This window comes from Enoplosus armatus, chromosome 4 (genome assembly GCF_043641665.1).
Source record: "Enoplosus armatus isolate fEnoArm2 chromosome 4, fEnoArm2.hap1, whole genome shotgun sequence".
Taxonomy (NCBI): Eukaryota; Metazoa; Chordata; class Actinopteri; order Centrarchiformes; family Enoplosidae; genus Enoplosus; species Enoplosus armatus.
In genome coordinates, this window is record NC_092183.1 from 81,714 (window position 1) to 100,090 (window position 18,377).

An 18,377-nucleotide genomic window follows, 5' to 3' on the forward strand; every position below is an offset into this window, starting at 1 on the left:
TGACATCATAGACATCTGTCTGTCAGCCTGTCTCCTGCTCTTCTTCCTCTGCAGGACGTCTCTACTCCTGCAGGACAAGTTTCAGCATCATATTCAGATTAAACAGTATCTGACTTTGAGTTCCTCAGGTGATCTCTGTCTTACCTGTTGAGCCCTTCTTCTTCTTCTTCCCCTGCTTAGAGGCCATCTGACTTTGCAGCAGCCAATCAGCATGAAGCTCAGAAGGAGGACACAGCTGACATCATCATCATCATCAAAACAAAACACACACACACACACACACACACACACACACACACACACAGGAAGAGTGAGTGATGAACTACATTCTAACTGTGGTGATATTCTACTTTTAATCCCACGTTTAGACCCAAACACTGAATACATCATCATGACCACAAACACTGTAGTTTATTTTGACTCAGTCCCACATATGCCGTCGTGCTGCCCCAAATATTCACTAGAGCACCACATGTGGATTCATCCGCCGCTGAAAATAGTCCCCAACAAATGTACTATTTCTTCCTGTTTGTTTGATAAAAACTACAGTGAGCAGCTGCCTGAGGAAATGACATGAAACTATATATTTGTGAGGTATTTTTAAAGATTTACGTCTTCATTAGGAACCAATGGGCTGTGAGCTGAGAGCCACAGACAGGAAGTCAGACAGTACTGAGAGATGGACTGACAAGTTGTTAGTTTGATGACAAGAAAACATATAGAAAAACACCAGTCTGATCCTTTAAAAATCCAAACTGGACAAAAAAGACGGAAGGTTTTAATCAACTTTCAGTTTCTCTCTGTTTTCTTGCTGCCATTCAGAAGAGATCAAACTTATTAAAACAGCGGGTCCAATCTGAGAGGACTGAATTGACCAAGTGTCATCACTACAGATTATTGTCATCATCATTAAGGCACCGTGGTTCTGTAGAAACTAACTCACAAGAAGCAGCTGTCCTGAAAACAACAGAGCACCAACAACAGAGCCCTGAGGAACACCACAGTTAATGAGGGCTGTAGAGACAGATCCTGGGCTGGGACTATTTTATGGTGTTGTACCTGTACGTTGGGCTGGGACTATTTCATGGTGCTGTACCTGTAAAGTTGGGCTGGGACTATTTCATAGTGCTGTACCTGTAAAGTTGGGCTGGGACTATTTCATAGTGCTGTACCTGTATGTTGGGACTATTTCATCATGCTGTACCTGTACGTTGGGCCTCAACTATTTCATGGTGTTGTACCTGTATGTTGGGACTATTTCATGGTGCTGTACTTGTACATTGGGGCTATTTCATGGTGCTGTACCTGTACGTTGGGCTGGCACTATTTCATAGTGCTGTACCTGTATGTTGGGACTATTTCATCATGCTGTACCTGTACGTTGGGCCTCAACTATTTCATGGTGTTGTACCTGTATGTTGGGACTATTTCATGGTGCTGTACTTGTACATTGGGGCTATTTCATGGTGCTGTACCTGTACGTTGGGCTGGCACTATTTCATTGTGGTGTACCTGTACTTTTGAGTCTTCAGTTGGGACTAATTCCTGGAGCATCTCCAGGAAAGCCACCGTTGTCCTCAGCACTGTTACCATATCAACGCGACTGCCGTGGATTGTGGGTAGCAGCTGTTGTAGCATGCTGCAGCTCTGAGTGATGCGTTTCCTGTCAGAGATGATATCATCAGTTTTTGTAAGGACAGGACCTGGACAAGACCTGAGCCCCCCCTTACAGACAGCTTCCTGATCATGTGACCACAGTGGTGCGCTCATCCAGCAGGAGTCAGAGCTTCTCTTCAGGTTAACACAGGAAGTTCAACTTCACAATAAAAGTCCAGTTGATAATTTCAGTACCTGCGTTGTCTTTCCAGTAAAACACAGCTGCTGCTGTTTTTCAGCTCCTGATGAGGCTTCATCTTCATCTCCACATTACACTCCCTCAGACCTTCATCATCATCATTCCCCTCCTTTTCCTCGGGTGAGGCAGCAGTCAGCAGAGCATCAGAGTCGATGGTGGACAGAATCTGATCTGCAGGACTGAAAACAGCTCGAACAGACAAATCAGGACCGGGACTTGGACCAGGTCCAGTTCTGGTCTTTGTACAGGGTGTAAGTCTGTCAGTCATCTGGTTTTCTACCACATGATGCGCTGATCTTGTCTGCTTGCCCCCTTCCTGATTCCTCAGCAGGTCAAAGACTGACGTCCCGTCTGCCTGCTGGTCCTGGTTCAGCTCCTGTAACAGAACCTGGACTCAGCAAACCTTCGCACAGTCTGAACCAACCAGATTATATCCAAATAAGAAGACAAGTAGATCAGAGGTAGAACATCTACAGGTTAATTGGCAGGATTATATGTGAGACTGAAGCTCAAAGCAGTCAGTATTAAAAGTCATGGACAGCTGCAATAAATAAATGTAAATGATTTAATAAATAAGTCAGTTGTGGAGGTGAAACAACCACAGAAAGATCTTAGTGATAAGTGAATAAGTGAAATTATATTTTTGGAAAAACTTTTTTTTTTTATTTTAGTCGCAGACGTGTTCTAAGAGCAGCATAGTGACTATTTCAGTCGGCATTGTCCTCCCCTTCCTGTCTGCATGTTGACGTTTTACAAGTGCACCATTGCTGCATCCTGGGCTTAGCCCCGCCCAAGACGATTGTGATTGGTTTAAAAAACAACAAACAAGTCAGAAGCAGAAGTCTGGAAGCTGAGCAGGAAACGGTGACAGTTGGATGACACAAGTTTAGCATAATTTCCTGTCAGGAAAGTATAAAGGAAAGTATATACTACAACTTTATACTGTTAGTGTAGGGTGGACTGTGTCCCAGGTCCATATTACATCCTTAAAGGTTTCGGACCTCCAACAGCAACATAGAGCGGTTTTCTATGAGTGGGTCAGTGTTGTTTGTCTCATGCATGAGGCTGCATGTGCACACATGTGAGGTGATGGTCTGTCCCAGAGACATGGACACTCAGCTCCCTCTCTTGAACATGGTGATCTACTGCATCAATAAAGTCAAGAAACTTGGGGGAGAACTTCCCGGAGCAGATTCACAGAACCGGATTATTCTGCTTTGACCCACCAACCAACTGCTGGGGAGCGGGCTCCCGCATGGAGCCGCCAGCGGCGCACTGGCCAGACTGTTGTTGGAGAATCAGTAAGCTTGTTTATCAGACGCACGAGCAGTCACTTGGTTTTATTTTAGTTGGCCAACTTTTGTATTGAATCTCAAACAGATAATATTTTGTTTGTTGAGGCGATTTTGTTTTTTATGGACTCTTGCTGAGATTTAAACTGAGATAAGGACTCATTCATTGGTAGTTGAACTGCGGGTTTTGAGCACTGACTATATAATACACTGATACAGATACACTCCAGCCCCAAATCCTTTAGGTTTTTAAAATAACTTCAACTTTGTGACATTTCCCCCCAGTCTCTCTGACTGGACCCGCCAATCAATGGAGCAAAAGTTCTATTAGTGGGGAAATATCGACATCTATAGGTCCCCTAGTCTTGCATAGTCATACCTTCCTCAGACTTCGAAGAAAGGCCTTGCTCAACCCATCATCATTCTGTGATAGGAGAAAAACGCTCTGCTTGTTTGTTTTTCTTTAAACCAATCACAATCATGTAACACACAGATAGGAAGGGCAGGAGAATGCCAACTGAGTCGGCCAATGACAGACTTATCCCAACAGCCTACATCGGCTGAGCCAGACTAGGGCTGTATTCAAACCACCTACTATACTAGCAGTATGTACTGATATGGCCAAATGTAGCATGTAGTATGCAGTATGCAAACAAAAGCAAAATCTGCAGTATGTCAAAAACACCTGGAGAAAAATCTCCAGTCTGCATCGGACCAGTCTACCTCGCCAAGTGTGTCCCACAATGCAGGGACACAATGTCCTAACCCTAACCCATTGTGCCGGAGGTTGTGTCAAATGAAGACTATCACGTGACTGATGACGTCCGAGGCTTCAAACGTCACTGGTGCTTCGAAAAGAGCTCCATTCAATTTGAGCGTTTTGGAAGTTTTACAGCTAAACTCTGTGATGGCACATTAGTGGGATGAGAAGACAGGAGGGTCATTGAGAAATATAGAAGTACATTAGAAAGACATAATCATACATTTGAGAACATTAATAATGTAATACAAGTAATTCATATTACAACTATGAAAGTTTAAAAGCAAATACACAAACAGCACCACTCCACATTTACTTGGCATTGTTGGAGATCCTTGATTTTCTATTAGAGCAGCCCAGATTATTATGGTATGGATTCAAATGTGCAATATAACAAAAGTAATTATTATATTCATCCAACCCGAACTATGTTATGCAACTAAAAAATGGTAACATCAGTTACATCAGTTTATCTATTTTTAGGCGGCAGGAGTTTCAGAATGGAGACAGTTGGAGGAGAATTTGATATAAAAATAGAGCATATGGGCCATCAAACTTTTTCTGTCATGACCCCTTTCAGAAGACAAAGTTCATGCCCCCCCCACCACCAGTAAAAGTGAATTTCATTTTGATCATCATTAACACAGGCGAATGAAATAAACAAAAGATTCAGGTTAGTGAAATTGCATCGTTAGCATCCGAACCCAATTTATTGTTTATGTCACCACATAAATCATAATTCATGCAACTTTAGGTCTGCTCAACATCCACGCCCCCCAGTACTGAAAGATGTGGGTCCTTTTGTAGGAGTGTAGTCTTTGTCAGACCTGAATTCTGGCACACAGCCCCCAGTACAACCGCTCCAATGTAAAGACATTAATATTCATATTTTAAACAAAAGGATCTTTGTTTTGGTGAGAAACACATGATCACAGTACCTGAGTGTTTGAGCCACCTGAGTCTCTGTCGGTCTCTGCTGCTCGTCTGGGTTTCAGCACTGTGAACGAGCCTCACCTGTCTGCCAGGTGGAAACACTTCCTGATCATTCATGACACACACCTCCACTTCAAAATAATAATAAAATAACCAGGTCTCTCTTCTTCAAATGTGGTTTGTGGAGGCTAAATATAAAATAAAACAATGTTTATTCGGCTTTTCTGAACAGTTTTCATTTGTTGATCCTGGATGAATTTATTTTGAGTAACAGTGTGCACTTATTTTGGAATATGGTCAAAATGAGTAGAGAAACCACGATCAGCATTCATATGATTGGCTGATTGCAGATCATGTGATGGCAGTTACATGAGGCAGGTGTTTTGGGAACCCTCCCAGCATGCACTTGGGCAATAAATGTATTCATAAGTCTCATGTTCCTTCAATTTGTTTCTACACTTTGATCACAAACAGTTTGATATTAATTTAATTCAAATCAATTCAATTGTATTTATAAAGCAGACGTTATCTCAGGGCACTTTTCATAGAGCAGGTCTGGTTACTGTGAAGTGATGTGAAGACGTTGAAGCGATAATCAGAAACCTGCTATGACAATGGAACTTTACAATTTTAAGTTCTGCACTTAGTCATTTCAAGAAGAGAGGGACAGAAATATTATGAGGGTCAAGGTCTCAGTAAGTTTCTGTAATCAAATGGAAGAGCAAAGGGAAACCAACACACACACACACAAAATATGTTCCTTCAAAATATATTATCAAAATATATTCAGCAAGTTTCTTCCCCATATTTTTTTATATCTGTATTTATTATATGTAAATTGTTTTTAAAAAATACTTCTGTTTTTTTTCTTTTCTTTGTCTTTGCTGCTGTGACTGTAAATGTCCCCGCTGTGGGATAAATAAAGTCAAAGTCTAAGTCAAAACAAATATGTGAAATATAAATGTAATTTCTAGGAGACAAATGTATTCAATAAGTCCTGATGTTAGTCCAGGTCCAGGATCAGTTCTGCTCTGTGTGATGACTTTATCCTCCTCACAGACACAGTCACACGTCGACCTTCTTCTTCGTTGTGGATTTGAACTTTTTCCTTCAGATTAGAAACTAAAATGTCAGCGAGTTGTTCAGCAGCTTCAGTCTGAAGGTCGCTCACATTATTTTGTTAAATATCTGAGACTCAGTTCATACTAAATAAATCAATATAACACTGTCTGTTCACTCTGTAACTGCCGACTCTGTATTTCATTAGTTCTGTATGAAAATGACTTTTTTCATAACTGAAAACACATTAATTAATTTCATTCAAATATGTTTATTGATTTTCAGTTTTAAAACCAATGCTTAGCCTTTTAACCTTCTGAATTTTAGTTGTAATATTTGGATATGTGACTTTTCTAACTTCAATATGTAAATAAATATAAATATTAGCACATTAAAGAGTTTCAGTGTTTGAAGGTTGTGGATCAAACATTCTTTTAAAATAAAGTTCTTTTATTAAAAATTTAAATCTCTCCTCGTGAAGTCGTTCTTCAGGAAACACTCAGCTGTCCAATCACGTATAAGCAAGTCATCTGACTGCTAAAGGTCAAAGTCCAGCCTGCATTAATCTCACACAATCATAATAATAATAATAGAGTGTGATACTTCATTTGTATGATAATTTGCTGGAGAAGAATGTCTCTGTGTGACCTGACTGCAGCTGCAGATCAATAATTGATTAAGGTTAATGATTATTGTTGCAGGGTCTCTGGAGTTTGTAATTAAATTGTCTCAGAGATTCAGACTCTGCAGGAAACTGACTTCATAATAAACTCTAACAGTCAGTTATTAATAAACGGATTATTAAATATTTTATTAATGAAATATTAAGTGCTGTTTCATTTAAAGTTCAGCAGCTGTTTGAATAATAAAATATATTCTATTAAAGTTTATCAATCAAACTACGGACAGTAATAATAAAAAAAAACTACACCAGAAGCCTGTACTTAGAAGCAGGATATGAGGTCAGCGAGGTACCTTCTGGGTTAACCCTGTGTTTTCAGGGTTACGACGGTGGTTCACTTCTTACTGGGGTACATCACCATGGTAACTTATGCTGCACACATAACCTGCTCCAGAGAAGATCAAAATAACAGATCAACTCATATAAAAGCACCGCCTACTGAGCAAACAACTCTCAGCGGGATGCGTTTGTTCAGCTCAGTGAAGCTAGATAAGGAGAAGATATCCTGGGTATGTTGAACCTGCGTCGTAGTGCAGGCCTCAGGTCTGTCAGGTTCCAGGTCTCAGATGAAACTATGTATGTATGTACGTATGTATGCATGTGTTAACTCTGTGCGTCCAGACCAATTAAATAAAATAAATATATTTAAAGCCTCACTGCTGTTTGAATTAACTTTATTAAGATATTGTTTACCATCAGAATGACACACACACACACAAAACTATAAAAAATGTAATCAAACTTTATTCAAATTTCTGTACACTAAAAACAAAAACAAAAACAAAACACACAAAACTGATAAACAGGAAGTGTTTGTTCACATGCGACAGGTGTCATGGAACGCCTCCAGGGTCCTAAAGTCCCTCCAAGTTGGAGGAAGTCCGTCCTGCAGGAAACGACCACAGCGCTGACAGGAAGACTGGAAGAGTTTAATGTAGCTCCGCAACCAGGTCTACAGAGAGACAGACAGGCAGGTAGAGTTTAATGTAGCTCCGCAACCAGGTCTACAAAGAGAACAAGTTTAATGTAGCTCTGCAACCAGGTCTACAGAGGGACAGACAGATAAAGAGTTTAATGTAGCTCCGCAAACAGGTACTGGTAGAGACAGACAGGTAAAGGTGTCTCACCATGAAGGATCGGACCACAACGTCAGGCATCTGTGGAAGCTGGTAGTGCAGCAGGGCGGTGGTGGCATGATCCGTTACCTAGCAACAACACAACCAATCAGAGCACTGCACACTCACACACAGTGTGTGGGAGTTCAGGTGAGGACAGGTGAGTCTTACTTTCTGGAAAACCTGGTACTGAGACTTGGTCCAGATGTCCAGCTGAGGAGGACAGATAGACAGGTTACTATGGAGACAGACAGAAGGGTATCAGGGGTTACCTGTCAGGTGAGTTTGACCTCTCACCTTTCCGTCCTCGTTGTAAATGTTCTCATTGAATCCTCGGACAACGGTTCTGTCGATGAACAGTGAACGCATCACGACGATCGCCTTCAACACCTTCCCCAGGGTCACCTGAGAGGGAGATAGGTGAGACAAACACGTACCTGTTACCTGGTCTGAACACACCTGGTCTAAACACACCTGTTACCTGGTCTGAATACATCTGTTACCTGGTCTGAGCACACCTGTATAGTGTTACCTGGTCTGAGCACACCTGTATAGTGTTACCTGGTCTGAACACACCTGTATAGTGTTACCTGGTCTGAACACAGCTGTATAGTGTTACCTGTCTGAACACAGCTGTATAGTGTTACCTGGTCTGAACACACCTGTTACCTGTCTGAACACACCTGTTACCTGGTCTGAGCACACCTGTATAGTGTTACCTGGTCTGAACACAGCTGTATAGTGTTACCTGTCTGAACACAGCTGTATAGTGTTACCTGGTCTGAACACACCTGTTACCTGTCTGAACACACCTGTTACCTGTCTGAACACACCTGTTACCTGGTCTGAACATACCTGTATAGTGTTACCTGGTCTGAACACACCTGTTACCTGTCTGAACACACCTGTTACCTGTCTGAACACACCTGTTACCTGGTCTGAACATACCTGTATAGTGTTACCTGGTCTGAACACACCTGTTACCTGGTCTGAATATATCTGTTACCTGTCTGAACACAGCTGTATAGTGTTACCTGGTCTGAACACACCTGTTACCTGTCTGAACACACCTGTTACCTGTCTGAACACACCTGTTACCTGTCTGAACACACCTGTTACCTGGTCTGAACATACCTGTATAGTGTTACCTGGTCTGAACACACCTGTTACCTGTCTGAACACACCTGTTACCTGTCTGAACACACCTGTTACCTGTCTGAACACACCTGTTACCTGGTCTGAACATACCTGTATAGTGTTACCTGGTCTGAACACACCTGTTACCTGGTCTGAATATATCTGTTACCTGGTCTGAGCACACCGGTATAGTGTTACCTGGTCTGAATACACCTGTTACCTGTCTGAACACACCTGTTACCTGTCTGAACACACCTGTTACCTGTCTGAACACACCTGTTACCTGTCTGAACACACCTGTACAGTGTGTTTAAATGCGTGTTTTATTACCAGCAATACAGCTGACGTCCCATTTGGCCTGAACAGCTCGATGGTCATATCAGGAAACATCCTGTCGATTCGAGAGATGACATCGTCCACGTACCTGTACAGGGAGGGGTATTGCAGCACTGTAAGAGGAGGTATTACAGTAGTTTACACCTGTAATTCATCTTATTTGGTTTGAGTCCTGTCTTTATTAACAGGCTATGTACCACAGTCCTTTAAAGTAGCTGTAATTAAACCTCTTCTTAAAAAGCCCACTCTTGATCCAGAGGTTTTAGCCAACTATAGACCTATATCTAACCCTCCCTGTCTCTCCAAGATTTTTGAGAAAGCAGTCGCCAACCAGCTGTGTGACTTTCTACATGACAATAAGTTACTTGAGGACTTTCAGTCAGGTTTCAGAGCACATCATAGCACAGAGACAGCACTGGTGAAAGTTACAAATGACCTTCTAACTGCATATCAGATCGATCTCAGTTTGTACACATTAACGATGAATCCTCCATGTACGCCAAAGACAGTCACAGAGTTCCACAAGATTCTGTGCTTGGACCAATACTATTCACCTTATATATGCTTCCTTTAGGTGATATTAAGGAATACGTTTTCATTGCTATGCGGATGATACCCAGTTATATCTATCGCTCAAGCCAGAAGAACCTCATCAGTTAGCTAAGCTTCAAGCATGCCTTAAGGACATAAAGACCTGGATGACCTGCAATTATCTGAAGTTAAACTCAGACTCAAGACTGAAGTTATTGTTCTTGGCCCTGAATACCTCAGAAACACAGTATCTAAGGATATTGTTACTCTAGATGGCATTGCCTGGCCTCCAGCGCCACCGTGAGGAATCTCAGAGTTATCTTTGATCAGGACATGTCCTTTAACTCTCACGTAAAACAAACTTCAAGGACTGCCTTCTTTCACCTCCGTAACATTGAAACATCAGGAAGACCCTGTATGATAATCCCATCATATCTTAAAGAGCTCATAGTACCCTATTACCCCACTAGAGCACTGCACTCCCAGAATGCAGGGTTGCCTGTGGACCTAAAGTCTCCAAAATCAGAACAGGAGCTAGAACCTTCAGCTATCAAGCTCCTCTCATGTAGAACCAGCTCCTGTTCGTCTGTCCGTCTCTCTATCATTCTAACCCTAACCCTTTGCGCTCTTCACCTAACCTAACCGCTGGCTGTCGAAGTGGTGCCCAGCAAACGATGTTGGCTCCATAGATAACTGGCGGACTTTCTGGAGGGGACCTGGTCTGATGAGGAGAGGTGGCATTCATCCCACTTTGGATGGAGCGGCTCTCATATCTAGAAATCTGACCGACTTTATTAGTGAACCAAAACCGTGACAACCCAAAGTCCAGACCAGGAGGCAGAGTCACAGTCCTACACGCTTCTCTGCGCTTCCATTAGAGCAGTTACCCACCCAAAACCCCATAATGACTGTGTTTGCCCCCCCCACCACTTAAATTAATTCAATCAAAAGTAAACAGGAGAGGAGTCATTAATGAAACCTTAATAAAAATCAAAACCACCACTGCTATAGTCCAGAACAACAGGAAAATGAAGTGTGGACTGTTAAACATCAGATCTCTGTCATCTAAAGCTGAATTATCGTAGGTGATTTTAATATTCATGTGGACGTTGATAAGGATAGCCTTGGTGCTGTGTTTCTCTCATTATTGGATTCGATCGGCTTCTGTCAGAAGGTACAGAAACCCACTCACTGTTTTAGTCACACCCTCGACCTGGTTCTGACATATGGACTTGAAATTGAACATCTAATTGTCTTTCCACAGAATCCTTTGTTATCGGACCATTATTTAATAACTTTTGAATTCCTATTACTGGACTACACGCCATTAGGCAAAAAAGCCTACACCAGATATCTATCTGATAGTGCTGTAGCTAAATTGAAGGAAGTGATTCCATCGACATTTAATTCAATGCCATGTCTCAATACAACTGAGGACTCCTATGCTAACCTCAGTCCCTCCCAAATGGACGATCTTGTTGACAGTGCTGCAGGCTCAATGCGACTGACACTTGACTCTATTGCCCCTCTAAAAAAAGAAAATAATAAAACAAAGAAAGTCAGCTCCATGGTATAACACCCAAACCTGCAAATTAAAGCAAACAGCGCAGAAACTTGAAAGGAAATGGCGCTCCACCAAACTGGAGGAATCACGTTTAATTTGGCAAGATAGTCTTAGAACTTATAGGAAGGCCCTCTGTAAAGCCAGAGCAGCCTATTACTCAACATTAATAGAAGAGAACAAGAACAACCCCAGGTTTCTCTTCAGCACTGTAGCCAGGCTGACAGAGAGTCACAGCTCTATGGAGCCATGTATTCCTATAACCCTCAGCAGTAATGACTTCATGAGCTTCTTTAATGATAAAATTATAACTATTAGAGACAGAATTGATCACCTCCTGTCCTCAGGTGGTACCTTACCTCCAAACACAGGAATCTCAGAAACAGCTGTAAAACCTGATATATATTTAGATTGCTTTTCTCTCATTGACCTTCACCAAATTACTAAAACCATTTCTTCATCTAAGCCATCAACTTGTCTCTTAGACCCCATCCCAACTAGGCTGCTTAAAGAGGTTTTACCTTTAGTCAGCACTTCTTTACTAGACATGATCAATCTGTCAGCAGGACTCACTGAGGAGGTAGTACAAGAGTACTGGGTTGGACTTTTGGTCGTCTCTTGGCTGAAGCTCCCATCTGATTGGCCGATCGTTTGAGTGACTGTTGATTCAACAAACTGGAGGCCAAACCGGCATGGTACTGCAACTACACACAAAGATACATACACACAAACATCGTCATCATCATTCAATATTTACATGTCAGAAACTAGGAATTACAGTAAATTCAGCACAGCATTAGCATGTTAGTTAAGAGCATGTTAGCAGTTAGCCTGTTAGTATTTGTACCACACTCTGCATTATAGATCAAAACTATAATAAAATGTGTGTTTGTTCATCAGAAAATAAACCTGTTGTAAACAGATGTGATCTGAGTACTTCAGATAAAACTTCAGTCTGTGTACTGAAGGATAAGAGTCCACCAGAGGACCAAACATCACTTCTCTGTTTCATTTGGATCAGTTTTACAATCATCTGTGACAATGTAATGAGTAAAGCCTGTTAACCTGTTAGCATGTTACCTTGTTGGACCACTTGTAGGCCTGAAGCAGCTGCGAGTATAACGGAGTTTTGTCCTGAACTGGATCCAGACTGAGAAGACCGCTGTTATGGAGAGGGTGAGACTCTGAGGGACGACCGACCAGACCACTGAGACGTTCCAACTCACTGAGACAGGTAGAGACAGACAGGTGGAGAGAGTGACAGTGTTGACATTTAGATCTACTGTATGGGGGCATTAAGCCTTGTTTAGACTCCTGTGAGACACCATGACGTGGGCCTCTGCAGATGTCACGTGAGTAAAAGCTTGCACAGAGGTGTTTATGCTTAACACGCTATCCATTGCAGTATTCTCCAAAACACCAGGGGGCGTACAAAAGACAACATTCTGTGAATTAGCAAAAAGTCAACGAGTGTTAGTGGAAGATGGTAATAAAACAACATGGCTGCACTCTGCAGTAGAGCGTGTTGTTGCTTAGGATGAATGCATCTGTCTATTAAATGTGGTGAGTCTCTCTCAATGAGTTCAGAGTCATGTCCCCGTGGTCTCTCATGGAGGGCTCGTAGAGGTACTTAAAGGAGTACCTGTTCGGCCAGTCTAGCTTATAAGGTGTCCTTGTTGAACGCGCTGCAACAACAGCTTGCAGAGCCTTCGCACTTGACACAAGATATGTGATGATGTTATCAGTGGAGCACGGACACAAACCCTGCTTATGGTTTCCCAGTTTGGAAGCTTTATGTGGTATTTGTATTTATTTTGTGATTGGTCTATTTTTCTACCAATACACAGGAATGTCACAAACTGTAATGTTAGTAATTCAAGGAGACATGAGAAATGGTAAATGAATCCTATTCTGAGGTGTGTGTTGATGTATGAGTCAGCTGCAGCTGCAGTTTTCCTCATCTGAATGGAGGGTCTAAGGACAGAGGGTGTCATATGCTGTACAGATAGTAAAGCCCCCTGGGGCTGTGATACTGGGCTACATAAATAAAATGGACTTTTTTGCATGATTAGAGAAGTCAACGTGGTTACATTATTCTTTTCTGTGAATTTAAACTCTAATAAAAAGGTGGATTGTTTGTGAGTACAGAGTGCTCAAGCATGTTGACCATACGACACTGTGCCTGATGTCTCAGGTGACTCAGCAGATCACCCGGCGGCATGAGGACAGTCGGCTCAGGATGCAGGCCGCTCCATTAAAGGCCTGCTTCCACAATGCTGAAGTGACTAAAAGCTGCAACATTTGCTCGTTTTCTACTGAAGAAATTATGCAGCAGATCTTCTTCTTCTCTTCTTTTTTTTTTTTACATTTAAAGTGCTGCTAGTGAATCCTGCTGGCAACACCATTTCTCTCAAATACACAGCTGCGGTGGGATTGTTATGGAAATACAATTAAATCAAGACAAAATCTGTTCAGGAGGACAGCAACGTTTTCACTTCCTGTTTACTACGAGCAACCAGTTAATCTGATCACAGTTTGACCTAGAACACTGGGCGATATACTGTTTAAAATTGGCAAAAATCTGAATGTACTGTTCCTAATCTACTGAAATTTGACTGTAGTCTGGTGTGGCAGACTCACTTGAGGTCTCTGTTGACTGCTTGCAGGTTGTCCTGGAACTCAGCTATAAACTGCTTCTCACGGCCTTCCAGGGTTTCCCGGTTCTTCATGCCGTCCTTCAAGGACTCGAACACGCGGCTCACGCTGGAGCGGAGCGCCTGGATGCCGCTGATGGCATGAGAGAAAGCGTCCAGATTCACTCCGACGTTTACCACGTCCGCCATCTTCTCTGTTTCTGTTTGCTGCTGGCGCTCAGAGATGACGTCACAGGGTAATCTTTGTCTTCTTCGTCTTCTTTTTGAGTTTTAACGGCGGTTGGCAACCAGCGTATTTACGTGCATTCCGCCACCTTCTGCTTCGGAGTGTGGACCAGACATTAGATCCTACCCATGAATCCAGTGTGTTTGATGAAATGAAAGAAAGTTTTACTTGCTGCTCCTCTTGACGGGTTCAGTAATGTTTTTATATTGAAATATATTGAAAGTCCTCCTGAGATCTTCCTGCATACCTTTCCTTTATTACCGTCCATGATTATAGACTCCTCAACCTGACAGCATTCACACAAACCAGTTAAGATAAGAGCAAACTTATCTTCAGTGTGCCATCTATGTCGGATGTAAGTCTGCCATTGACCGACTATTTCAGTCTCATTCTCCTACCCTTCCTGTCTGCCTGTGACAGTCCTCCATCCTGGGTTTAGCCCCGCCCAAGACAACTGTGATTGGTTTAAAGAAAAACAAACCAAAACCAGCCAAGCTCTATCCGAGAATGATTATGGGTTGAGCCTCTCTCTGAATTGATAGGTCTGACTATACAAAACTGTATTGAAAGTGACCTCTTCTTTTCTTGACCTACTTCTGTTTCTAAATGAAGAATTGGCTTTGCTATTAAAATTACACAGAAATCTTCCTCTTGTTTCAGTGTCCAAAGCTTTATTCCACACTGTTCCCATGACCTTTGAATTGCTTAATGGCACTTGAAGAGCTATTGTATCTGTCTGGTATGCTTGTTTTGCTAACCTTTAAGCACAGACAGAGCCATCGCTACATAGACTCTTTAATGAAGAGAAGTTTGCCCTTGTGGCTTTCTGACATTTTTCCATTATTTTATTAATATGCTCATTAACCCTTTCACGTATAGTGGTCACTACAGTGGACAGCTATTCAAAAGCTGTTTTCTTGTATATCCCTTTCATGCATGAATTATGACAGCCTCAGTCAGGAAGTTCCTGAGTGTTAAATTTCCTGAGAAATTTAACTTCATTTTTTTCAAAAGTTCATTTTTCGAAGCTCTTTACATGTCCACTCGGGTGGACAGCATGCGTTTCAGTTTTCAACTGAGGAAATATGTATTTAACACCCCAATGAATAAAATGGAAATTTTAACAATTGTATTACTCCTTAGTTGTTACTTGATGTTACCAAATTTTATTTACCTGCAAGGGTCTCCTACTATAGAAGGATTGGCAAGGTGTTCCTGAGCCTTCCGTTGGCCATCTTGGTTTTGAGACATTTGTGTTGCGCTTACAATGGCTGGCCAGTGGGTGGCAGTGTATGGGATGACGCACTAGTGTCCACTGTGGTGGTTGATGTGCAACTATACCATTAAAACCCATGCATATACAAGAAAACAGCTTTTGAATAGCTGTCCACTGTAGTGACCACTATACGTGAAAGGGTTAAATATATATATAGCACTATTGTGTATGACTATATATGTATTGCACTGACATTTAAAGAATAAATAATAATGAGGTAGTTATTTATTCTTTAAATGTCAGTGCAATACATAGTACAGCAGGAAGACAAACTGTTCTGAGCTGATAATATATTAATATTTCCTCTATAGCTAGATGTAAAAACAACACAACTGTAAACATTTTATTATTATTTATAAGTTATTTTCTTTGATCATATTGTTGTGTTTATATTCACAATGTTGCTATAGATGTGTTTCAATAAAGGTTTTTGAAACACAAAACAGAAACATATCGTACAAATTGTTTATAAAGTTTAAAATAAATCAGTCAAATTTTACTTTCTGTTCACTCCAAATGTTGTATTTCTAACAATAAAAAGTTATTCACCTAAAAAACATCACATTTAAAATTCACTGATTAATCTGAACTGTGTTTATTTTTTATCATTCAAAAGTCTCTCTGTAACTAAGCTTTCTTATTTATGTATTATTTCTTATCTTATTTTCATAAGATACAAATTGACTGAAATACCGAATGATAGTTTATTTTACTTTATTTTTATTTGCACAAGTAACAAAACATTAAGAACATGATGCAGTAAAGCAGTAAAAGAAGTGAGATTAAAGATTAATCTCACCAAAAAAGAAAAAAAAATCACCTGACTGCTCACCTGTTCATACTTCCTTCATTTCCACCTGGTCCTTGTCAGATAATTTAGATCATGTGTTCCTCACTAATCATTCCAGCCACTTCACATGTCTGTTACCTGCCTGCAGGACCATCTTCCCGTAACTCAGATTACCTAGTTTCTTGACTGCTGCCTGCCTGTCTCTGGGAACAGAAGAATATGTGGCCATCATGAGTGGAGAGTTGTGTAACTGTATCTCAATCTGTGTGTGTGTTATCAGATTTCTAAATGTGTATTGAGATCAATATTATTGGCTGAAAAGTATTTTGCTCCAAGAGCTGAAAATACAGACAAGTTTACCAGTTACAGCTCAGACAGGCATCTCCATTGGCTGCCTTTATACACATGATTTCTGTTGTGGCACAGATCTCCAATTGTGTGTGGAGATTTGTGAGTGACACAAAAAGGGAACCCAGTAAGCTGTATAAATTAAATCCTATTTACAGATGGGCCCCAGATACAAATTCATCATGGCCTTGAACTCACCTTATCTGATAAATTACTATCAATATATGACCAAAATCTCCCTACCAGAGATGGTGTAAACAAGGCCATTGATGATTAAAAGGTAATAGTGAAAGACCATCATAAAAAGACAAATGAAAATGAAAAACATAGCAAACCAAACATTAGGTACAATGATGTTTTAAACAAATATAAACGTACAATTACGAACAAAAAACTAAATTTTTCAATATAACATTTGCCTTTACCCACATGAACCTTGAGAATGCCATGAATCAAAATCAATTCTGAGATATGTGGAACAACTTCCACACAAAGCAATAACAAGCACTAAATTACCCATCTAAAATGGTGACATATGGAGAACTTATTGTGAAAATCTGTACAAAGACATACCAATAAATTTAATACATTCAGATATTATAAAAGAAAACCTCTAAACTTTGGAAGAAACAATTAAAGACAACCAAAACCCCCTTGGTTTCCCACACAGACAAAATATCTCCAGCCAAGGAAAGCTTGATGTCCAGACAGCATTAAAGATGCTCAGATGCATGAGAGGTAGAGTTACAGTGGAGAGAGAGAGGGGGGTAGAGAGAGGTAGAGTTACAGTGGAGAGAGAGAGGTGGAGAGAGGTAGAGTTATGGTGGCGAGAGAGTCCGCTGAGCTCTGAGAGGTTTATCTACAGGAGAGAGAAGAGGGGGAGGAAGACAGAAAGAGCAGGAGACAGGAGGAGATTAGAACAGATAAAGAAGAAATAGAGAAGAGAAACAGAAGAAGAAAAAGAGAAAACAAGAAGACAAGACGGAGGAAGAGAAAGAGGAGTAAAGAGAAGAAGAAGAAGGCGTTCAGTTTTTTGTCGTCTGTTTAACCAGATTATCAAGAATCAACCTGAAGACAGACAGACAGGTGAGTAACACACACACTGAGAGAGAGAGACAGGTAGAGACAGAGAGGCTGGAAACACTACTGAGAGAGGGGTAGGGGTGGTGGGTTAGAGGTTAGGTTTGGGTTAGGGTGGGGTTATTCTGACCACCTCATGTATGTAAACGTTCCAGAACAACAGCAGCTTTAACTGTGACCTCAGTAATAACCACAGAACTGAATTTTAATGCTGATGCTGCATTATTGTACGGGTGTTCCTAATAAAGTCGACAATATAGAAAATGTTGGGTTTAAATATTTTTCACACTTCACACAGGAAGAATCTTTGTCTTTCATCAGAGTCTGAAGCTGTTTTCAGTCTCAGGCGATCAAAGTGATGAATCTGCAGCAGAGAAATGTTTTATTAAAGAAGAAGAAGAAGGAGAAGAAGAAGAAGAAGCATCTGAGTCTCTCTGAGTCTCAGTTTAATCATCTTTCTCATTCAGACACAAACACACAAACAAACAGGCAGGCCGTGTCATATTCATAACAGACATTATTTCTCTGGAGGCTGCAGAAAGCTGAACATCTTCTACCTGTTTACACAGGAAGTCTGTTCACCCGATTCTATCTAATATATTTATCTCACCTCAGGTCCAGATACTAAACTGACCTGGTGAGATCTCAACAGTCACAGATTGAACTTTGGAGTCAAATCTGATGACTACATCACTTTGACTCTGAACGACTTGGTGTCAACCCAAAGATTTTAATCAGGTTT

The 18,377-nt window shown here is 41.1% G+C and overlaps 1 protein-coding gene across 3 annotated transcripts; it reads right to left on the reverse strand.

Annotated features, from left to right (window-relative positions):
• Positions 1–7,281: 7,281 nt before the first annotated feature.
• Positions 7,282–14,104, reverse strand: med27 (mediator complex subunit 27). 3 transcript variants are annotated; one of them, XM_070904513.1, is made up of 8 exons: positions 13,902–14,104; positions 12,342–12,486; positions 11,835–11,965; positions 9,164–9,257; positions 7,994–8,101; positions 7,868–7,909; positions 7,709–7,786; positions 7,282–7,533 (listed from the first exon to the last, which is right to left on the reverse strand). In XM_070904513.1, the coding sequence occupies exons 1-8, from the start codon at positions 14,102–14,104 to the stop codon at positions 7,399–7,401; spliced, it is 936 nt and encodes a 311-aa protein (XP_070760614.1). In that variant the 3' UTR covers positions 7,282–7,398. The 3 variants fall into 3 exon arrangements, 2 of the variants coding, with proteins under 2 accessions (XP_070760614.1, XP_070760615.1); XM_070904514.1 differs by lacking the exon at positions 7,994–8,101; XR_011597338.1 differs by lacking the exon at positions 7,282–7,533 and adding an exon at positions 7,571–7,585 and having other exon boundaries at positions 7,709–7,909.
• Positions 14,105–18,377: the final 4,273 nt, after the last annotated feature.